The sequence below is a fragment of the Sparassis crispa genome (genome assembly GCF_003851025.1).
Source record: "Sparassis crispa DNA, contig_000001F, whole genome shotgun sequence".
In the NCBI taxonomy this organism is placed as follows: Eukaryota; Fungi; Basidiomycota; class Agaricomycetes; order Polyporales; family Sparassidaceae; genus Sparassis; species Sparassis crispa.
The window spans coordinates 437,450-461,496 of NW_020939748.1; the positions used below are offsets into that span (position 1 = coordinate 437,450).

Here is a 24,047-nt window from a genome sequence, read left to right on the forward strand (position 1 = left end):
TACGGGTATGCTCAAAAATACCCGGGGGTTTACCCCTGCTCTGCACTAGGCTCAACTCAGCGCAGATCCCCAGAAGTGAAAAAAGACTTACGAGAACATTGTTCAGATTGTCAGGGCTCTGATAAGAGTCAATGGTGGGGGAGAAAATGTAAGAGTGAGCATAATCAAGAAGAGTGGTCTGGAGAGACACAAAATGTCAAGCATTGGATGTGACACAAATTTAAAAACTCACCTTGAGCATGTCCAGCACTTGATACTCGCTGTCACGAGACAGCCTGAAAAAGAGGTCGCAATACTCAAGTGAGACCGCATAATTGAAAATAAAATGTTGAATCATATTCGGAGCCTACATAGAGCATAAAAGAGTGAGCAGGTGGATGAAGAAGATGGTGCGTACCTCCATAAAGTGTGCTAACTCTGCCTCTGACTCTGCAGAGAGGTTTCGCTGTCTCTTGACAACTTGCCCAAACTCAACTGCATTGAACTGATCACTGTGATTGGCATCTTCGGCCTCTCACTCTATGCGAGTCTGAACAGTACCTTGGGGCAAAGCAGGTTCCTGCTTGAGGCCAGGAGATGATTCATCAGAGTATTCAGCATTTGCATGAGGGCTGAGAGAAGGGTGAGTCAACTGAAATTCAGCAATCATATCTGTGATTGACAGTTCACGAGTGGGTTCTTCATTCAGGAGGGCAGGATCGATAACAGCATCAGATGCCATGATGTAAGGAGATCAAGCAAATGACAGGAATGGGAGGAAAGGAATGCAGAGGAATGAGCATCAAACTGAGCCTTTTAAGCATAACAGTTGGACGTCAAAGTGCATGTGGCCAAAGGTTAAAGCATGGGTGGCTGCATCGCACATTGAAGTGCCGTGTGACTGTCACATGCAATAATTGGTGTGACACGATGTGGCCTCCTGTTTTTTTGTGCATATCCATTCTGTTGTCTGTGTCTGCATCTTCTGAAACATGCCCCGAGTGCTGAAAGATATACTGGATGGTGCTAATCTTCACTTTACTCTATTACTTATTTCACTGAAGTCCTTGCCAGACTTTGAACATAATACTAGTGCAAACATGTTCTTTATCTTGCCTGCAAGGATGCCAATCCTTCCAAAGAAACTTGGATCTATCGCAGATCTCTGGCAAAACGTTTGAGCACCTCAACCGATGTCGCGAATGTCAGACAGCTAGAGGAGTGACACAAGAAACAGGAGACAGATCGTGTAGCACTTCTTCACCCTTATCACTTCAGGGTACCCTTCCGACCTAGCTCTTAATAATCTATATTGTGTAGTAGCCTCTCAGGACAGACCATGGTACCAATACATGTCCCAGGGCATTATATGGGATTACCCAGGGCAAAGGCAGGGCAAAGGCTGATCCAATGGCACAATTATCATATGAGATGTCCTATAGTACTAGGGCATTGATATTTATATCCCAGTATTACTGGTTGTCCCATGGTGCCAGGGGTACATAAAGATGTCCCACTATTCGTAAAAGATGTATTTTCAGGCTATTGTATGGTAGTTTTTTTATACTTTATTCCACTATCATATTATCTAAGCCTTAATTATAAAAACAGTGACTATAGTAATATAAACAAGCACTTTATTTGCATATTATATAAGGTGGGATCTCCCATTTTTAGGACATCCTAAGATGTTATTTTAAGATTTACAGATATTTAGTCTCTTCTTTAGCCTGAAGTTTCTATTTAACTACTATAATTATCTAGAGATTTATACTAACAGTTGAATTAGTAAGGTTTAAAAGTGACAGGTCCTTACATGGGATATCCCATCACATAAAGGGACATCCCATAATACAAAGGTGTCATTCAGTGAATGCATTTCTGAGTGTAACTTGACTGAAGTCTTAGGTCAAATGCCTTTCTTTTTTCATTCAAATACAGTATATAATAGGAGACATGACAAGAATATATCTCCTTTGCTAGTATATTAGTAGACTGAGTTGTTCTATTTCTTGAGACACTTGGTGAAAGTTGTAGTATAGCTATGATGCATACTATATGCCAAAGATTATATCATGTTAGTCTGAACATTATGTCCGAAAATGTAAAATTGATTTTAAAACACGAGAATAAACATTGTTGTTTGACTTGTCTTAGTTGTTATATGAGGTAATGAAGTTGTTGTACATGCTACCAATAGTAATATAGTCTTTATAACATTATAAATGTATACACAATACTTGATATGGGATATCCTGCTTTCTATAAATATTTCACCATATATAAAATGCAAATAAGACACTTATTTACAGTATTCTAGTCACTGTTTTTATAATTAGAGCTTATACAATATGATTGTAGAACAAAGTATAAAAAACTACCATACAATAGCCTGAAAATACATCTTTTACTAATAGTGGGACATCTCTATGTACCCCTGGCACCATGGGACAACCAGTAATACTGGGATATAAATATCAATGCCCTAGTACTATAGGACATCCCATATGATAATTGTGCCATTGGACCAGCCTTTGCCCTGCCTTTGCCCTGGGTAATCGTATATAATGCCCTGGGACATGTATTGGTACCATGGTCTGACTGACACCTGAGAGGCTTTTAACCACTACACAATATAGATTATGTTGAAGCTAAGAGCTAGGTCAGAAGGGTACCCTGAAGTGACTCAATTCAAGTACAGAGTGATAAGTTGAACCAGATATTAATGCTGCAGCTGCACCGGTATGGGCAATACACATAAATCTATAGCCTTCCTCTTGCTTAGTAAAAAAAATCGATTAATGCTTTAATTACTTGTGACTTGCCAGTGCCGGCCATATCACCTAAGTACATTTTCAACTGCTCTCCACTAGGCTGAACTGCATGATTAGCAACTATGCGAAATGCACACTCTTGTTCTTTATTCAGACTGAATGTCTGCACTGTTGGGTCAATCAATTGTTGACTATCCTTATTTGATGCTTTGAATGACTTGTCAAGATATGACCGGTCAATAACCTTTACTTGGTCAATGGAATTGACTGGTTCAGTAGTAGACTGACTAGACTTCTTAGCTGCTGCTTGTGTCTCTTGAGCTTGCAAAATTGTATCCCACTTCTCTAGAAGCAATGTTTTCCAAGCATTTCCAGTGTGATGTCAACTCGGGGTATGCACGGGCCTTGGCCGGAGGAGCTTTTGACTCCAGGTCAAGTAAGTGGTAGTTCGCTGTTATTCACCGGGCGTGGCAAAAGGGAAAGTACGCCGGGCTATCACAGTTGTTCATTGATATCAAATTTATGATAGTGGGTTAGGGATGCCTGAGCTATATGTGTGTTTCGTTGTCTGAAGTCGGGATGATAGTCTGCACAATATAGATGGGGGAGTGTAGAGGGGGATGTCTAGCAACTGTGTGCAAGGGCTTGCATTCTGTCTTCTTATATGATGCCTACAACCAGTGCAGGGCTTAACGAGTTTTCTTATATGAGGCCTACAACTGGTGCAGGGCTTTCCGAGTCTTCTTCGTCTCCTTATCTATGTGCCTACAACCGTGTGCAGGGCTTACTGAGTCTTCTGTGTTCTTTTATCCGTGTGCCTACAACTGTGTGCAGGGCTTTACCGAGTGCATGTGTCCTAATACGATGTGCCTGGCCGATAACTTTCCTACATGTCATCTGAGAACTTTCCGAGAACGGTTTGAGTATCTAGCAATCGTGTGCTAGACTTACCCAAAAGAAATGATACGAGAGTGCAGTAGTTGTGTTCATAACAACTCACTGCCTGCGCTGAACTGACTTCATCGGGATCCTTTTTATTACGAGTAACAAGTTACTAGGAGGAGTGGAATGAACTCCTATTCTTTTAGTTTATCACTTGTAGGGTAAGCTACAAGCAGAGGGAGAACTCTTCACTTATAGGGGTGCTACAAGTGGGGAGAGAAGACTGAGGGTTGGGGTGCCTCAGGGGTCCTTTTACACCCCTCGGGTGTTACCTATTATGACCGTTACATAGTAGTGTTACATGGCAGATTGGCCAATAGCAAAATAAGAGCATCACATGATCAAAGGGGAAAGTAGGAAGGAAAAATGTCTTAGGACCTTCGTGTCCAATAGCATAAAGTGAGCAGGGAGAAACAGGGAAGACAAAACTCTTGAAACCTCCATGTCCAATAGCATAAAGTGAGCAGGGAGAAGTAGGGAGAAAGCACTTTCCGAGTTTTTCCTGTCCAATCGCATAATGTGAGCATCAGGTGACACGCTCGGCCAAACGTTCTCAGATTCCATCTTAGTCACATGACTTCTTCGTCAAGCGCTTCACCGGTGGTTACGTGTTCACAAGCCAAACACTTTTGGTGGGTGACATCTGGGTGGCATGAAAAAATGCAACTGACCCCAGTTGCTCTCCTCAGACCATTCAGGTTTTTGATGAAGCATCAGAATCTTCTGCACTGATGCTTGAATGATCAGAGTGGTCATCTGAACTGCTGCTTCCATCATTTTCATAATTTTCCATTTCTTCGGCTAATTTGATAAGGCCTGGGTCGTCACGATGCATGTACAGCAGCAGGCGAAATGCAGCAATGCTTTGTTTCCAAGGTGTTCCATCGAGATCCTTTAGAACATATGCTCCATTCATCATCTGGTGTACCACCTCATAGGGGCCCAAATATCGGTCTTTGTGTTTGTGATCCATCTTTTTTTTGACTGTGTTGTTGTGTACAAGAACCAACTCTCCCTTCGTATGTGTCCTTGGTAAGACAGCACTTGAAATGTGTCTCAAATGCTTCTTTGGATTGGAGGCGATGATGATGTAGTGTGTCCGCAGCACGGGCTAAGTCTTCGGGTCTCTTCTGTAGTTGGTGAATGCACATTGCAAGCAGGTCACTGGTTGTCATTCCTGAATGATATCCTTCCATCATGAACGTTGCTTCGGTAAGGTCGAAAGGAAGCACGGGGTGGACTCCATACAGCAAATAATACAGGGAGAAACCAGTTGAGCAGCTGATGGTGCTGCGATCAGTGAAGAATGCATGATGTATGAGATTGGGCCAGTGGTTGACTTGTCCATTACATGCCTTGATAATTGATTCACATATCGTGAAGTGTCCACATTTGACTACTCTGTTTGCTTTTGAATTGTAGGCTGATATTCGCACTTGAGGAATTTTATAGCAGCACATTAACTCCGAGAATGCTCCTTTGACTTCATTCCCATTGTCAGTTGCTACTCGTCCCACTGCTCTGTATCAGCAAGATACTTCTTCCCAAATGAATTGTGCCACAGTTTTAGCATTCGCTTTGCATAGCGCTCGTCCTTTGGCTGCTCGAGAAAGATTGTCTCATGCTGCAATGATATAGCGATGCCCTTTGGCGGTCGGCATGAACATAATGTCCACATAAACCTTGGTGAATATGATGGATGGGGCTGATATCAGGATGGGCACTTCCACTTTGCGTACACTTCAGATTTGACACTGGTGACATGATCAGACATGTTGCTGTGCATCGTTCCACATTCCTGGCCAGTAGAAATGCTCTTTCAGAGTTTGCATGACAGCATATTCTTCTCGGTGTCCAAGTCCTTCGTTTGCTTGAAACAAAATAGATTGTCAGGATTTCACGGAGAGAATGACTCGTAATGGGGGCTTTCATCCATTCCTTTGATATAGTTTTCCATTGCACATAAGGAACTGTGAAGCTTTCTGGATAAATTGTTGCTTCTCTTGAGTGTTCGGGAAAGATGGTGTTTCAAAGGTCTGCAGAAAATGCTTGTAATCACTGAGGGCCTCGTCTTGATCACTTTGAGTAACAGTGTATCCCTTGACTGCATCTCCGTGGGTTCCTTTCATGTATCCAACCAGCACTGATCCATAGCTTCGACTTCGAGCTCTGATTTCCATGTATAATGCGATATTGTCCAACCAGGAATCATCATGTTCATTTGCTTCCTCATCAGATGCCAATTCTCATCGTGATAAAGCATCGGGTCCTTTGTGTTTGTCAGTGGGCATATGGATGAGCGTAAAGTGAAACAACAGGACTCCTTGTATCCATCGATTGATAGTTGTATTGGGTTGCAAGTCCAGTTCGTTCAGCATTCCCTTGATGTATTTTGCGTCCACTTCCACCTGCAAGTTCCATACTCCAATCAAGTATAACCAATAGGCATGCAGCACTCGGTACAGTCCGTAGAGCTCCAATTTCAATTGTGAATATCTTGACTCTCATTCGTTTATGGGGATCGATCCATAGCGCGCTGGATGCTTTTGGCCTTCATCATCATATTGTCCCAATATAAATCCAACCGTGTACTTGCTTGAGTCCACAGATAATACCACAGGATTGTCCACCTGATAGTTAACTGGGTGAAGTGCCAGTGCAGAAGTGATAGCGGTTTTCAGCTCATCGAATCCATCTTGTCGCCAGTCAGTCCATTCGAAGTCGACAGTTTGGCGAGTCAACTCGGTGAGTGGTCGGGTGATTAACGAGTACTGATGAATCTAAATGTGTACAGTTCCACATAGTTTTAGAAATGCGCGCACATTGCATACTGTCTTCAAAACTGGCCATTTGAGGATTTTCTCTATTTTCTGGTCATCAGGCAGGTGTCCTTCTGGGGTGCATGTTTGTCTGACAATAAGAACTCGCTGGGGGGCCAATTGGAACTTCTTTCCTAAGAATGTGGCTCCAGCGTGTTCGATTTGATGCAAAATTCGGTGCACATCCAATGCATGTTCCCATATGAAACATCTGATTCCGAGATTCTCCAATAATACTTCTGGCTCCCCATCTGTGTCAGGGTACTTGGTGTCAGTTCCTTTGATTGGCAGGTCGTTGACAAAGATATCTGCTTTGGTCAGAATTTCATCTTGCAATATGAAGGTCATGCAATTTTGAAATTCGGCAGACGAGTTCGTGAAGCCGGTGGGAAGTGATGTGATTTGTAGCAGTCCCAAAGGAGTATGGAATAATGTCAGGTCTCGGCTGCTTGTATCCACTTTGCATGCATCAAATCTCCAATGAAGGTCTTTGATGGTGTAAACTTTTCTTCCTGCAAATGGTTCCACGAAGTCATCCAGTGAGGGCGGAAGTCCTGCATCTCAGATGGTGACTTTGTTTAGTGGCTGTGGGTCATGGACAATCCGTAGTTTTCCATTTTTCTTCATCACGCAAAACCATCGTGAGCGATACGAGGACTGGCTGGCTTTATATACTCCTGCAGCCATCTTTTCCTTAAGAAGCTGGATAACTTTCTCCTTAATTTCAGGGGGGATAGGAATATTTGAAAATTCCCAAGGTTCATGCAGCACTATTGGAATGATGTAGGGAGAGAAATAATCCTCCCTGAACATTCCTCGTTCTGTGTCTTCAAAGCCAAAGCTGCTTCGTTGAGTTGCAGGATATGCTTTTATAGCTTTTCTTCTTTCAGGTGTAGAAATCCATCTGGGTTTATGTTCATCTCCTCCATTCATTCCTGTGTGAGTCGCATTCCAGGTGTAAAGTCTGGCAGGTGCAGTGTAAGCGGCGGGAGTGATGCAAGTGGGTCTTCGGGGAATGCACGATGCACACGGGCATCTTCTGGAAATACATCGGGAACTGGCTTGACTTTTCAGTCCATGAATTTGTAGGCTCCATATGCTTCATTCTCTATTTCCACGAACAAGTAATCTTCATCATCTTCAGGCTCCATGGAATAGTACAGTGGCTCTGGTACTGGGTTTTCTTCTTCTGCTTCTTCTTCCGCGATATGTAGATAGTACACTGGTGAGGGTGCAGCGTCTTCCATATTTTTCTGTATCTTTTTCTGCATGTTTTTCTCTTTTTCCTTTTCTGCTATTTTTATCTGTTCATTTCGATTTTTCCTCATCACACCCATAAGACTCCGTGAAAAGCATAACTCGATTCCACGATCTCCAGGTGTCAGTGTACAGAGATAATGTCCAAGCGCAAAAACATGGTACAAGTCCATGCACAGCATCCACATACATAAGTCCAAGTAACAACACATAGTCCAAAACATCAGAAATAGTCCATGCCATACATGTTGCGACACGCGAGCGAGTGGCGACTCATTCATGGTCTCCAAACCAAAGTCCTCATCAGGTAACATACAGGGAACATCAATTGCAGCAAAGTCTTTGAACAGTGTACCAGTCACAAACACATGAACATTCAGTCGGTCGAGTCCAAGCTTGAGAATACTACAGGCGCAGCGGCAAGACGGAGAAGAGAAAAAGCGGCAGTCTATTCTTGAATTCCTGCACTCTGCGGCATCGAGGGAAAGTTTCTGCATGGAACATAGCAAGTAAGCATTGTACGTTTCAATCCATACATCGAGAATGTATCATGCACATTCACATTCAAGTGCAACTTCCAGAAGCCAGGGATGGCACTGGAGAAGGCAGCTCGCCAGGCTTTCCAAAGAGTCCTTAGCGATGATGGCAGTGAATATCATGTGCGTATCCATGTTTGATGTCATATCTGAGCATGAAGTCGATGAAGTCGAGAATAATGCACATATCATTGAGGTCCTGGTGTTGAGCATCTGTTGTAGGGTAGAGCTCGAAGAGTGCTCCAGCTTCGGCAAGTGCAAGACATTCCTCGGGCCAAAGAAATAAGTTTCCAAGGTGAGAGTACCAGAGTGCGGAGTAGTTGTGATGCTGGCGAACCATGGTGGCAATATGCATAGTGAAGGGGTCCTTCGTCTCTTTACTATCTTCAAGACCATCAATATTTGCGTGGGACATAATGGCATGAAAGGCGACCATGAATGCATGGCGAAAATTGTTGGTTTGATCAAATGAAAACGGCAGAGCATACAGCTTAGCGCACACGTACAATTCATTCTTGAGTTGAATCATGTCGCGGCGCATACCAAGGTAGGGAGCGAGGATGTACAACTTATTCTCCGGCATGACGGCAGTGATCCATTCAGCTTTTGAAATCATCTTCGAGGCATCTAAGTCAGTTATTTCCATGTCCTCCATCATTTCCTGGTGTTCGATCATAGCGGTGAGAGATGTGATATTGGAGGAAGGGGAAGGGGGGTAAAGGAGATCCTTCACTGGTAAAATTGGCAGCAGCAGAACAGGTGCGGTCATATCAGGCGATCGAGAAAGTCGGCGGGCGGGTTGGTTAAGCACATGATCGGGCATCACCAGCAATTCCTTAATGGCGAGGTCGAGCACAGCATGTCCAGTTGGGGAGTACAGCAGTGAACTAATGGTGGATGGGGGCAACATAGAAACATTCCTCTTTACATTGTGTGGTAACAGTCAGGCTCGCAGCAGGAGTAGCGGCAGGAACAATCGGCGCAGTGGTGAGTGTGGGACTACATGCAGGAATGGCAGGAACAGTAGTTGGGCTATGCGGATCCTCGGAAGATAACGTGCTCGAGCTTTCAGGTGTAACAGATACAGACATCAGCGGCAGGGTGATTAAAATGAAACATGTATCGGCAGGCGGTTTGAGCTCAGTGCCAACTGAAACTTCATTCGATGTACCCCCCTCTGACTCAGCATTTTGGGGGTGCCTAGTCTGTGAAGATGCAATATGATCAGAATCGAAGTCACGCATGTGCGTCGAGTACTCAACTGGTTGCATTGTGACAAGACATATCTCCATGGGTAAGGCTTCCTTTACAGAAACTGCGACATTATTTCCTTGAACATCGATCCACGGAATGGGCACAAGCACAGTCATCGGCACAGGTCAAGTTACGATATCCATCAGTCGGCCTGCATCGGGGCATAGATGATAGTGGCAGGAGAACTGAGGCAGACGGATGAGAACATGTTGTACTGCCTGTATTGAGTGTACTGGGAAACTGCATCACTCAACAGGTCATAGATCGACTTTCCACGGGTGTCACGAGTGAGGTTGCCTAATATAGGATGCTCAGGCAGCGGCGGAATATCGAGGTGGGACCGGTGTAGCTAGACATGTGCATGGCGTATTCACACTCTTGCGATGGAACACAGGCTGGGAAATCATCACGGCAGGTCATAGCAGCAGGGGAGAGGTTGGAGAAAGGAAGGGGGGGCAATCTGAGTGGTTTAGCATCCTCCACGTAAGTTATAGGTAAATTCGGGGCAGGCTCCATGTATTGTGAGTCGTCTGAATTGGGCGTGTTCGATCCAGGAGTCTGGGGGGTCTCGTCCAAGAGCACAGTAAGTCCAGTAATGAGAGCTTCGAAATGGGACTGGGAGAGACATGGGGGGAACATAGGATCTGCCAGGCCTCTGAGACTGAGGAGCGCAATAATATCTTCTTGATCGAGCACGCGATCTCTATCTTAATCTCAATCTCGGGACCTAGATCTTGAAGTTCCGGCTCAGCTTCATTTTGCAGAGTGCCCATTGTAGCGCCCACATTGTAGATGAACTCCTGTATCGTTCTAACTGCCATACATGTCATAAAGGATGTCTGAATCCAGAGTATGGCTGTAAGGCCAGATTTCCACATGAGTTATTCAAAGAGACTGTTGATTCTGAGACTGGTGCACTTAATATGCGGAAAGGTGAAGCCTGGATCAATACTGTTACACCAACACTCACCTATCTTTTGCAATGCAATACCGATGTGACCAGTCTTTTGTCTGGCAATTAAGTCAGTGATTGCATATGTAACAGATTACATTACCAAGACACCCTTGAAGACACATGTCATGTTTGATGCTATCCATCGAGTATTTGACAGAAATGTTGAGTTGATTGGTGGCGACATGCCAAGACATCAGAAGGTGCGTGTACTACTGACCAAGATTGTGAATGCTTTGACTGCTAATCTAGAAATTGGTGGACCAATGGCCTCTCTGTACTTACTTGGTCATAGTGATCATTACACCGGTCATAAATTCAAGATCTGTTACTGGAGAAACTATGTGAATGAAGCCAAGAAAGCATGGCTGACTAGAACACCAGATTTTGATCAAATAAATGTTGATGCACCTTTAGATCCTTTACATCATGACAGAGAAAAAATCATGCTAGGTAATGTTCAAGGAGAGTATGTTGCCTTATCTCCAGTGTTAGACTATGTCTATCAGCCCAAAAAGTATGAATCTGTAAGCTTATATGACTGGATTCATCGCTGTAAGAAAGAACCAATATACAGAAAGAAAGATGCCCGACCTGCCAATTTAAATGCCTTTGATACAGTGACTATAGAACCTGACATTAATGAAGATGCCAGTGAAACTGATTTTGAAAATAACTATGCAGTTGATGATGAGTTTCTTGAGATTCCTGAGGTTAATAATGCAGCATTTAAAGAGGAAGATGTCACTTACAATGAACAGATCTCCAATATAATGACGGAGGAGGAAGAAAGTGAAGATGAACTTCTGCTAACCACAAAGTCTGCAAAGAAGGCAGCAGCGCAAGAGAAGAAGGAGCATCTGGCCTTGGAATTGAAACCTGATTACTTTACTGTAGAACATCCTCAAAAAGCAACTCACCAGGTACGACTGCTGGCTGAAGCAGACAGTCTGGTACCCAATTTTGTAGGTGGATTATTGCCTAGATGTGACACCGGTGATTGTGAAGAATATTGCCTGACAATGCTTAGTTTGTTCAAACCTTGGCATACTGGGCTTAACCTCAAATGTGATACAAATACATCCTGGCACAATACCTTTGACGAGTATAAATTTACACCCAGACAGTTAGAGCTCATGAAATTCTTCCATATACGCTGTGCAATGATGCTAGAGATGATTTTGCTGCTGCATGTAAGGCAGGCAAGTTCCATGAACAAATGCCCTTTGGTATGGATAACAATGCAATTAATGAACTTGATATCCAATATCGAGAAGACGAAGCCACAGCAGGTGTAAGTAATGATCTCGACTTGATGCCTGAATTGGATGACTGGGATCAAGTGAGTGAGAAGATGCTCATCAGAATTAGCAGTATGCTGCAAGCTGAAAGAATTATGCAAACATCCGGATGGCTGGACAATATGGATACAGGTGTGGGCATTTTGAATCTTCCTACTGAGACTATTACAGGTCAAGATAAAACAGCAGTGGAATGGAAAAACTTACTTGCTGAGAAGTGACAAGAGATCCTTCGTACATGAGAGGAGCAGGCAGTAGATAACAATTCAGATGAAGTAGATCCCAAGATGGGACTGTGTATAAGCAAGGATGTGAACACAGTGAAGGTAATTGATCAGTCTTGTCTGGATAAGAATTTTGAGGCAAAGAACAAAGCAGATCAAACCCTGATTAATGATACTGTCAAAAACTTTAGTCTCAATACTGACCAAGAGCATGCCTTACAAATTATTGCAAACCATGCAACTGATCCCAGTGGTGAGCAACTGAAGATGTACTTGGGCGGAATGGCAGGTACAGGAAAATCTCAAGTTATTAAGGCCCTGATTCATTTCTTTAGTGAGCGAAAGGAAGGCTATCGGTTTATGTGTGTTGCACCTACAGGCTCTGCTGCTGCACTGATTGCAGGCTCCACATATCACTCTATGCTTGGTTTTAGCAAGTTTGGTGACTCTCAGACTTCCTTGATGCAAGTACGTGCACGACTGCTCAATGTTGACTATATATTTGTGGATGAGGTGTCTATGGTAGACTGCAACAGCATGTATATATGTGCAAAAATGAGCACCGCTCTCAAGAATGAAGGTATACCCTTTGGAGAGATCAATATGATATTTGCTGGTGATTTTGCACAGCTTCCACCGGCTGGACCTACCTTTTCTTTATATTCACATAAGGTTGGAACACATGTTGATCTTAGTAATGTACATACAACCAATGGATACCATCTCCAAGAAGCCACACTAGGCAAGGCACTCTGGCATCAAGTTACTATAGTAGTAATTCTGCGTGAGAACATGAGACAGTGCTTGCAGAATCCAAATGATGCCAAACTGTGTAAGGCCTTGGAGAACCTTCGCTTTAAATCCTGTACTATGGCAGACATTAAACATATTGAATCCAGAATTGCCGGTTGTGCAGCAGACAAGCCCAAATTGAACCAACCAAGATTTAGAAATGTGTCTGTGATCACAGCATGGAATACTCATCGAGATAAAATCAATGAACTTGGATGTGCATGATTTGCTCAAAAGACTAAGCAGGACTTGAAGACATTCTATTCTGTAGACAAATGGTCAGATACACCAGATGACAAGCCAAACTGCAAACAGAAGGTGGTCAATCCACAACGGAAGTCTAACAAGATTGAGTCAGGAATTCAAGCAAGACTATGGGAACTGCCTCATGTGAGTACAAATCATCACCCAGGAAAACTCACCATTTGTCTTGGTCTACCTGTAATGATTAAAACAAATGAGGCCACAGAATGCTGTGTAACCAATGGTGCGGAAGGTATAGTTGTTGGCTGGAAGTCAAAGCCACTTGAAAATAATAAATATGCCTTAGAGACACTGTTTATCAAACTCACTGCACCTCCAACACCCGTTCAGCTAGATGGATTGCCTGAGAATGTTGTACCTATCAGTCAGCAGGGTATCAAAGTAAAGTGTAATATGCAAAATGATAAACTTCTAACCATTATGCGATATCAAGTTCCTGTGATCCCTAACTTTGCAATGACAGACTTTGGATCTCAGGGTCATACTCGTCCGGACAATGTCTGTGACTTACAGAGCTGTCGGTCTCACCAGTCTGTTTACACTTATCTATCTCGTGGATCCACATATGAGGGCACTATAATTGTGCAAGAATTTGATCATAAAAAGATGACAGGTGGTCTAACTGGTTATCTGAGGCAAGAATTCAGAGAGCTTGAGTTATTGGATGAGATTACCAAGTTGCGGTATTATAAGAAGTTGGCCAGTGAAGTGGAGGGCAATACTCGCAATCAACTGATATATTCCTTCCGATCATATAAAGGACCAGAGCATGTACCTAAAGGCATACATTCTGAGCTCAAATGGTCACAGGTGAAGCCATTTAAACTCGAGAAAATTGAAGAAGAAAGCGACTGGCAGTTATTGAAGAAACCTAAGAAGGGAGCCAAAAAGACAGTAAACAACATAGACATACAGATGAAAGAACCTGAGATCTCACAGGTAAAGAAGGATATTAGCAAGTTTGTTTCTGCACAAGACACTAAACAGTTAACAACTATCAGCAATGATCCAGGACAGAAGCGTGGTGCAAAGTGAAAGCATTTTGAGGAAATCAATGCAATGTTGCCTGAGCAAAAGAGACATAAAACTGAGAATGACCCTGTTGATCTTGCTGCAAATGGTCCAATTGAATTTAAATGGAACAAAGACACCTATAGCTGTGCATATAATAGCTTGTTTAGTATTTTATTCCATCTATTCTTTACAGAGACTGAGCATTGGATGGCAGATATATCCATGCAAAATTAATATCTGGAGCACTTTACTGCTGTATTTAGCCAAGTGTTACAACAGAGACTTACAATGGAACAAGCAAGAGACCATATGCGAGTAATACTCCATCAGGTCGATTCTGTTGCACTTCCAATCACTGGTACTGCAGGCTCAGATCTCATTAAGTTGTGTACCACCATGCTTGGCTGTGATGAAGATCATATGACTCGAACCCTTGTCTGCAAGCATTGTGAGTATCAATATGAATCAGAATCTGACAATACAATATTATGGGACTGCACCAAGTTTATCTGGAAAGAATCAGGACTGAAAATGGGAAGCTGTAAGTGGTGCAAGCTGTCGGACTGGTTATTTCCCTTGTTTAACAGAAAAACATCAGCACGATGTCCACAATGTGAAAAAAAAATGTACATGCAAGTAAACTTTGTGCAGAATCCAAATTTTGTTGTCTTCTCTACCAATGAAGTGAAAGTTGAGTGCAATCCCAAGCTGTACATTGGTGAAGATGATCATGAATATCGACTTTGTGGAATGATATACTTTGGTGGATTTCACTTTACATCTTGGTGTCACGGGGGCCAGTCGTGCCACCGTACATCCAGTTCGTCGTCGTCAGTGACTAGGCCTTCACAAGGGCTCAAGTCAATCGTGAGGGGTCCGACCTCCAGTCATAGTAATGACCAGAGGTCGGCCCAGTGGAGCAGTCTTATGAACGCTTGGCCGCTGTCTGCGGACCAAGGTCGATTCATCGCACAGATGTAGATGGTAAAACTGGTTGATGTGTAACCAGGACAAGATGGGGACTCCAGCTTGTCCTGTTGGTCTTATATACAAGTACAGGCATCTGTCTACCTGTAATACTAGAACTATGATTGGTCCATCGGTATCAATACAAGGGCACAGGGTTCGTATACCTGTCCCACAGTCGTGAGAATGCTGAGTCAGTCATGACTCCGCGTGAGAGACAATCAGTCCATATGGAGATAGGGTTGTGCTGCAAAGACAAGGCAGCAGCGAGGTCGTCGTGCGTCTAGCGCATGTATCAGGGTCTGGGGCCATGCCCATGAGGTTCGGTATCTGTATCGTAAAGGTAAGGCAGAGGTGAGGCGAACATGCCTTTGTCGCATGTGTGATAGGAAGAGGATCCAAGCCTTGTGCACAAGGCGCACATCATCAGATGATCAGGTAGATCTGTGCAGGATAAATAAGGGCGATGACCATGATGATATCATGGTCATATGGTCAGTGACATCATTGTCACATGGTCAGTCTAGGTACTGTGATGTCATTGTCACGTGATCGGTAAAGGTAGGGGCGGAAGTCGTCCGCGCGTTCCTCGGAGAGGAGCTTTGTAACACTCAGATTGTAATGACAGACAAGCAAGTATGGTATAATGATGGTATTAGCACTGGTACTTACTCCAAATTTGAGTGCTCTTTGGATGACATGGCAGCAAATGTATTGGCAGAAGTTGAGAACAGAAGGTGTAGCATTGTAATATATTGTAAGATGTAGACAGAATTTACTATTCAAGAATTGCTTCGAAGTTGGGTAGAAAAAAGTAGGAACACAGGAACATCAGACCTTAGAAATTGTTCATGCCATGCGAAGCAGTGGCACACTCCTAGCAAGTAATATAATAACAATTTCTTGTATACATTTTGATGTATTTGTTATAGGCACATTTGTAACAGTTTCCAGTATCCTTCTTGTAGTGGTTCATATAGGCAGTTCCTAGTATCTTTTTTCATAGTGATTCTTATAGGTGCACTTGTAACAGTTTCTAGTGTCATTTTTTGTAGTAATTCTTGTAGCCACATTTGTAACAGTTCCTAGTATCATTTTTTGTAGTAATTCTTATAGGTGCATTTATAACAGTTTCTAGTGTCATTTTTTGTAGTGATTCTTATAGGCACATTGGTAACATTTCTGTAGTGATTCTTGTAGCCACGTTTGTAACAGTTTCTAGTATCATTTTTTGTAGTGATTCTTATAGGTGCATCTGTAACAGTTTCTAGTGTCATTTTTTGTAGTGATTCTTATAGGCACATTTGTAATAGTTTCTAGGGTCATTTTTTGTAGTGGTTCATCTAGGTACATTTGTAACAGTTTCTAGTGTCATTTTTTGTAGTGGTTCTTATAGGCATATATGTAACACTTTCCAGTGTCATTTTTTGTAGTGGTTCTTATAAGCACGTTGGTAACATTTTTGTAATGATTCTTGTCGGCACATGGGTAACAGTTTTCAGTGATATTTTTTGCAGTAGACTGTTATATATGATACTACATCATCTAGTAGAGATAATTAGATATATCATCAGGCACGATAAGGTTTTTAAAAACTTATACTAATTAGACTTTTATAATATTATATAGTCATTACACACATATACTAGCCAACCTTTTTAACCCTCAATGTCCCATCACTCGCAAAAACGATTATCTTTATTTCTCAAGAATCGTAACTTCAAAGACTCCTGACTTTTCCAATTTGAGCAAGTGTATTTTGAGGTCAGAAATCTCAAAAAAAGACAGAAAAAAGCGGAAAAATTAGAGGCATGGTCTGGATAATCATAGGTACCTTTAGTAAGTCGGTTTCCAAATTAGGAAAGTGACTAAGCAGACCTTCTTGCCGTTCACCACAGCATTACAAAAGTGATTTGTCACTCAAATCTTAATGAAATTGAATGCTTTAGAGTGCTACCTAGGTCTCTTTTTTTGGTTTTAATTCAATAATGATGGTTACAATGCATTAAACTCAGTACAACACTGCATAAAACGTAATTTCAATGTTCTCTGAGATAGAGCTGTTATCTGTTATTTAATCTAAGTGCTGTAGCCAGACATCTGTTGATGGTTATTTATACAAGTCGCACCGGTTTTCAATACAACTGTTTTAAATGCCCATCTATAATCAACTTGTAGTTGGGCAAGAAGAGCCAATAGAATGTTTGTAGCTAAGTTCTACCTTCAGGATTTTTCCACAGTTTGGGGAAAAGTGCCTCACAGTTCACCTCAGCCTTCAAAGGTCCACCACATATAAAAATGATTCTCGTCATTCCTTAGGAATCATAATTCCAGCTAGTCAAAAGTCAAATTTCATTGCATAATGATCAGATGAGATTTAGATCTTGTTTAACTCAAATGATATTGTGAAAAGATCTGCCACTTTCATATCAAATTTGAAATTTAGATGGCTTCTCATAGAAGCTGCTTCTTATTGTTGTAAGTAATAGAGTGGCTGGCTGAGGTATAAAGAAACTCTAATGTGGTTTGTCATAAAATCTCCAACATTTACAGAAATTGTCATGGCGTAAGTCTCATTAGCTATCTGTTTTAGACAAAAATACTTATTACTTTGCTAGTCATCTACATTATGATAATAGTGGTCGAATAACTGAAGCAAACCTGTAATCATAACATCTTTTAATTTGCCCTGCTCAAGGAATGTGTGTTTAATTTAATATACTGTATAGACATTATCTGGTCCGTGCCTGATGAAAGCATAATAAAGGCTATCAGATTTGTAAACAAAATGAATATAGAAGAAGATTTCCACAAATTATTGCTTGTGCAACCTCATCCTGATGACTGAGTGACTTTTGTCATTTTTGTGATTACAAAGAAGGTTATAAAGATGCTATGTCAGAAATACCTTCAAGCTCAATCTTATCAGCTCAAAGAATTTATCATATTATTTGTTAGCTATTCACTCTCAAGGACAACTGCAGGATGGATGCTTGAGATTCAGATGCACTATATTTTATTACAAGGCAAAGAACATCCATTTTATCCAATGAAAAAATCAGTCAAGAACAAATACACTTACTACTCATACACCTCTACCACTATTACTGTCCCTACGCTGCTATTAATTCCTGGATTCCATGAGAAATTCTTCTCAATCAGTGGTCACATTTCAGATTTCAGACTTGATCATTACTATCAAATCAGCCAACAAACTAACATGACATTCAATTTACTTATGTTTATGCAAGAGAAAAATCATAACTATCTTACTTGTGTGAAGTGAGTCATTGCTTTACATGCAATAATAATTCCTGAAAAGTTTTAGTAAGGTATTTCTGAAACTGTACTAATTTGAATTGGTATATATTATAAGTTTAGTATGCATACTATAATATTATAAGATATAATTTGAGAACTTTGTTCTATAGTTGCATGATCTTATTTAAGGTAATAAGTGTTTAAATAAGTGTCAATAAGTCTGATTTCAGACACTCATATAATATGCATTATGGCCCTTTTAATTCTTATGCTCTTAAATAAAAATTATAAGCCTATTTAAGTCAGTTAAGTGCCCTTTTAAGTAAAAGTTAGATTTTGCTGATGAGTTGGGCAAGCTGGTGCTCATCTCAGAGATTGCCAATGAAATTTTCAGTAGTAGATTTTGTATGCTCACACTGATCATTATACATTGAGAGAGAATTTTATTATCACTGCTACATCATCCGTTACTGCTTATGCAATAGATTATAAGCCCCAAGCTCTAACATCCTAGTGTTTGCTTCTTCTTACTGCTTACATACCCTGCTTATTTTCTTGCTGTGCATTCTCAAATCAATCACTAGCAACAACTGGTAGTCATACTTGCAACTGCATTTCAGCCCATACTCTCAATTTTTGACAGTTACCTTTAGCTTGCACACTTAGCTACCAAGCCATCTAATTATTTTTTATTCATTCTTATTCTTATTCTATTCTACATCAATTTTATCAGTGGTCACCATGTCAGCATATTTGTAAAAGGTTATTATGCCTGAGGAGAAGGAGCTGATAGTCAATGCGATACCACTGAGGAGGTGATGAATCATGTCTTTGAATATGATTCCCGCTGCTCCTTCAGAGATATCATTCAACAAGAGATGTTGGTAATTTAGTGAGAGGACCAAATGGAATGACAGCAAAGAAGAGAAAGCATGAGCAGGCATACTCGAAGATTTTGACAAATCTCAGTCCCTCACAGATGGCTTTTGTGTTAGATTTGGAAAACTCCTGAGAGTTATGGGCTGCACTTAAGAAAACTTATAGGTCAGCTTTTGTTAACTCTGTTCTGTCATTACATGACTGTTTCTTCTGGATAATGAAAGTCGAGTCTAAGTCAATTATGACTTGGATTTCTCATGTTCACACTGCTGCACTCAAGCTCAATTGCACCCCCTATCTCACCACTGAACTTAATAGCATCATGGTCATCAGTGATAGCCTTCCTGATAAATATTAGCCCATTGTCACTGCTCTCAACAGTCTTCCATTCGAGGAGCTCTAGCTTTTTACTGTCACCATATGAATCACCATTCTCGAAGCACAACTTGCTCATTCTAAGGAGAAGACTTTAGAGGTCACTGTTGCCTATGTTGCACAGTCCAGAAGAGATAGAGATGGATTGTGAGATGGAGGAAAGCAGGAACCTGGTTGACTAGAGGTCTCATGCTACAATTGTGGAGATTGTGAACATTATTTAGATGAGTGTCCTTCCCCTTCTCAAGATTCCTCTGGTCATAGTTCAAGTCATGCTCATGCTCACACTGCTATAGTGAACTCAAAGGATGGGAAGAATGAGGCTGTGATGTCAGCAAGAGTTCAGAATGACTCAAAGGAGGTTTTGCATTTGTTTTAATTTTTTTCTTTTTACTTCCTTGCTCTTGATGAGTGCTCATCTTGTGGGAGAGTATTAAAGGTGGGCAAGCTGGTGCCTACTCATCTCAGAGATTGCCGACGAAGTTTCCCATAGTAAATTTTATATGCTCATGCTGGTCATTGTATATTAGGAGAGAATTTTATTGTTACTGCTGCACTATCTGTTGCTGCTTGTGTAATATGCCACTTGCATATATCAAGTGATTTATGCCACTTCATACAGTTGATCCATACATATGCATATACATTGTTTCACACTTAACCTGACAGCATTATCAGCTTGCATCAATTGTCCCAGTTACTGAGATTGTATGTAGCTGTCATCTCATACCAGTGTGGGGTAAACAAATAGATCAGACATTACAGTCTTATACTACTAGTCAGGAAAACCCAACTTTTACTTAAAGGTGTCCTTATGTGACTTAAATGCACTTATGGACCTTAAATAAGGTAAAAAAGGACAAAAAGTCCATAAGTCATATTTTCTTAGAGACTTAAAAGTTGACTTTTGGGAACTTATAGGCCTTAAATAAGGCAAAAAAGGATAAAAAGTCGGAATAAGTCTCATAAGTAAAAGTTGGGTTTTTCTGATGTACACTGGATGTTTGTACAAAGTTCTATGTAAATCCATACTTATGCCACCACGATTTCATTCTATTCCAAGACTATACAACCAATCCAGATGATCACTGGTCACAGGTCACATGAATTTTCAAAAACCTTGCTAATATTTTTTTCTCAATTTATGAGATTTTTTGAGATTTTTTGAACTATTCAAAAAAGGCAAAACCCATCCAGATTGGTCCAAAATCTACAGTATATGGTAGACAAATCTTTGTAATTACACAGATGGGTTGCAGTGATTCCTCACTCAGTGCAAAAGCATGCACACCATTAAGATGCAGCAGAATGGAAATTAATTCTGAATATATGGTCTCCTGTAGGGCTGGCCTCTTCAATGTACACTACACAGCACTACAGAGATAGGACACCAAGCTACGTGACATCACAATCAGGTACCTAGACATTGAGGAAGGCTACATGCACTACATGCATCTATGTAACTCAGGCTGTGGCTACCTCACCCAGGCTTTTTTCCTGACATGAGGACACCCAGACTCAAAAGATACTGATCTATGCACGTCAATTCCGTGTGGATTAAATAGGGACAGGAGATAGAATATTAGTAAGCTTGTAAGGAAGATGCGGGCATAGACGAGAACAAGAGTAGGTTGTACGGGCAAAAACTGTGAGGTTCTTCGACCAGAAACATCAGTCCGGACCTATGAGGGGGGAAAATTCTGAGATGAGCTGAGAGGGGGGGTGGGCCCGCACAGCGAGTGAAGAGACTCCGGAGTAGGTCGCGAACAAAAATGCGTCGAGTCAGGTAACTATAGGGTGAAAATGTTGCCGATGAAGGTGCATGCTGCGAAGAGGGAGTTGCGGGCGGGTGAAAAAGAGAGCTCCACTGCGCGAGAACTACGTGTACTTCTCAGCAGTTAGCCGTGTAACGAGCGACAGTTGTGGTAGGAAGACGAGAGCACTCAGCCACAACTGCCTAATCCGTGCGTAGACTAAATTCTGCACTCCCGCTCGTTCCTCGTGCTCACATAGAATACGATCTATGCATGTCAATTCCGTGTGGATTAAATAGGGACAGGAGATAGAATATTAGTAAGCTTGTAAGGAAGATGCGGGCATAGACGAGAACAAGAGTAGGTTGTACGGGCAAAAACCATGAGGTTCTTCGACCAGAAACATCGGTCTGGACCTATGAGGGGGGAAAAGTCTGAGATGAGCTGAGATACCCAATGACTAGGAGCCCCGCGACGCATTTAAGCGAAGTCTTAGACTCCCCCATACTAGGAGACGGGCGAACGTACATACCTGGAAGCACTACCGAGGGGGCGGCATTGTGTAGTGCGTGAATGGCTCAAGAATCGGGGTGTCTTGTAGGTATGGAGCCATCACTACTGCATGCTGGCGCAGATATAGCCTAAAGCTTTCCCCATTCCATCTGCCGATAGATTTGATGACTTCGAATGGGACTCCCCTGAGTAGATACTCTAAGGTAGCACCAATCCGAATCCCATGTCCCTTGAGTGAAGGAACATTGAGAATCGCGGCCGCAGCCTCGAGCCGTTTCATAAAGTCAGTCTGCGTTAGAGGTCTGTTGCCTCGTTGATATCGCCGAGCAAATAGTGGACCTCCTAGGGGTGGGTCATTCACTGTGAAGTGATTAGCGAGAGCAGCTGCTGGGTCTGCCAGGCCATCCTGTTGTGCCCAATACACATCTTCACCATCCTGTGGAGAACACTTGGTTCGTGGCAAATGGAAGACGGTGACGCGAAGCCCGTGCCTGTCTTCACCAAGACGAATGTTGGAGCGTTTGACATGGATTGTGGTGTTGAAGGCACCGAGAGTAGGTAGGGTGAATTCACCCAGCCGTGCTGCACAGAAGAACGTTGTCATCAAGCATGCATAGACAGCAGCGTCAAGTGGTAGGGAGAGGTCCATGGTCAAGCGCAGAGCAATGATGAAGTCAATGGTGAATGGAAGCCGCTTTGGGCGCTTTGACGTTGGCGGTGCGAGAATGACGGCGCCATCAAGCACTGCCTTCATCTCTGTATGGTTCATTTCCCAGGGCTGTCCGTGGAGGGTGTGCCACGCCTTTACTGCGAAGAAATAGTTCGCGAGTGTCTTCCCTGAGTATGAACCCGCGCAACTTGACACGAATGTGAGCATCAGTATGGAGCTTGCTGGGCAGCATTGTGACTCTGGAATGTTACGTTGATCACAGAAGATGTGGAAGAGCAGCAATCCAGCTCCGTAAGTCTCACGTGTCCCTTCTGCCCAAGATACTGTGATTACCGACAATATCCGTTCAAGGTCTGCCTCTGAGAGGTTAAGGTGCTGTCCACAACGGTCTCGTGTTGAACGAGTGTCCAATGGTTGCCAAAGCCGGAGACGATCGCGCGCGAGGCAATGTGGACGGAGTGCGGAAGGGGCTGGAACCAATCCTTCACGATATGCACGAGGTCTACCATTTGGCATTGTGACAGCGGGCAAGACAGCTGCGAAACGTGAGTTCCTGCTAGTCATCCCATCTGCAGCTATGCTTGAACTGCTCCTCCTGGCGTCGGTCTGCATCAAACTGCTCCCGCGCACGAGTCTGCTTGAGAGCGAGATCAATGCACTTTGCGGTGGCTGCCGGATAGTGCCCCTCTCTGTGGAGGCGAAGTTCGGTGGTGGTGTAGGGCTGCGTTGCGTCAATGATGAACCGGTCAAGCCCATGCGGGAGCTCAATTGGGGGAAGGAGAAGGTCTCCAGGAGGATAGATCCCTCTCGATGGTGCATCAGCGGGATTTGAGCTGCTGGGAACGTATGCTGCATAGATGGACTCGGAGTTACCTGACTGTTCCAAGTGTTCATGCAAGCGTTTGAAGACAGTGTTGACGGAGCTGTTTCGGCTCCTACCGTTCCACCAGCCTTCAATGACAACTCGGTTGTCACCGTAGATCCTAAGGTTGCGACGAGTACATTGAGTCCGGGTGATTGCGAGGACACATAATTCGAAGCCAATGGCTTCGGCCCAAGCAATCTCTCTTTTTCCATCAAGGGTTTGCCAGCCGGGTATGAGCCGCTATGCCCTCCATTGCCCATTGATGACAATGGCAATCCCGATGCCAGAGCTTGCATCCGAGAATGCTCCGAGGTCAGTGAGCTGTACGGGCCCTGGAATTGGTCTTGTGAGCACGGCTGATTGGAGAAGGGTACTCCACCATTGGAGATCTGCACTGATGCCTTTAACGGGGGAATAGTGCACGAATGGACGATCATGGCATGTCCCGAGCATGGTCTCCAGTGTGGTGAGGTAAGCCCGTCCCCTTGGTACCACCAGGCAGGCGTGGAGAAGTTTCCCGTAGATCTTCTGGACATCATTGAGTGTGTGCATCGTCTGTTCTTGCCAGTCGTGGATAGCTCGGAGATATTTCTCTTTCTTCTCCGTCGAAAGGCTGACAGTGATGTGTTCCAGGTCCCATACCAAACCGGTGAAGA

At 42.7% G+C, this 24,047-nt stretch overlaps 4 protein-coding genes across 4 annotated transcripts; 1 reads left to right on the forward strand and 3 right to left on the reverse strand.

The window, feature by feature from the left end:
• Positions 1–29: 29 nt before the first annotated feature.
• SCP_0201370 (hypothetical protein) lies at positions 30–721 on the reverse strand (the record flags this gene model as incomplete). The annotated part of the gene is made up of 5 exons (XM_027754052.1): positions 30–35; positions 92–178; positions 233–346; positions 398–474; positions 541–721. The coding sequence occupies 5 exons, from the start codon at positions 719–721 to the stop codon at positions 30–32; spliced, it is 465 nt and encodes a 154-aa protein (XP_027609853.1).
• Positions 722–8,404: 7,683 nt separating this feature from the next.
• Positions 8,405–9,217, reverse strand: SCP_0201380 (hypothetical protein; the record flags this gene model as incomplete). The annotated part of the gene is made up of 1 exon (XM_027754053.1): positions 8,405–9,217. One exon carries the CDS (start codon positions 9,215–9,217, stop codon positions 8,405–8,407), a length of 813 nt encoding a protein of 270 aa, XP_027609854.1.
• A 12,667-nt stretch (positions 9,218–21,884) lies between these two features.
• On the reverse strand, positions 21,885–22,733 carry SCP_0201390 (hypothetical protein; the record flags this gene model as incomplete). The annotated part of the gene is made up of 1 exon (XM_027754054.1): positions 21,885–22,733. The coding sequence occupies one exon, from the start codon at positions 22,731–22,733 to the stop codon at positions 21,885–21,887; it is 849 nt and encodes a 282-aa protein (XP_027609855.1).
• A 370-nt stretch (positions 22,734–23,103) lies between these two features.
• Positions 23,104–23,358, forward strand: SCP_0201400 (hypothetical protein; the record flags this gene model as incomplete). The annotated part of the gene is made up of 1 exon (XM_027754055.1): positions 23,104–23,358. One exon carries the CDS (start codon positions 23,104–23,106, stop codon positions 23,356–23,358), a length of 255 nt encoding a protein of 84 aa, XP_027609856.1.
• Between the last annotated feature and the right edge of the window lie 689 nt (positions 23,359–24,047).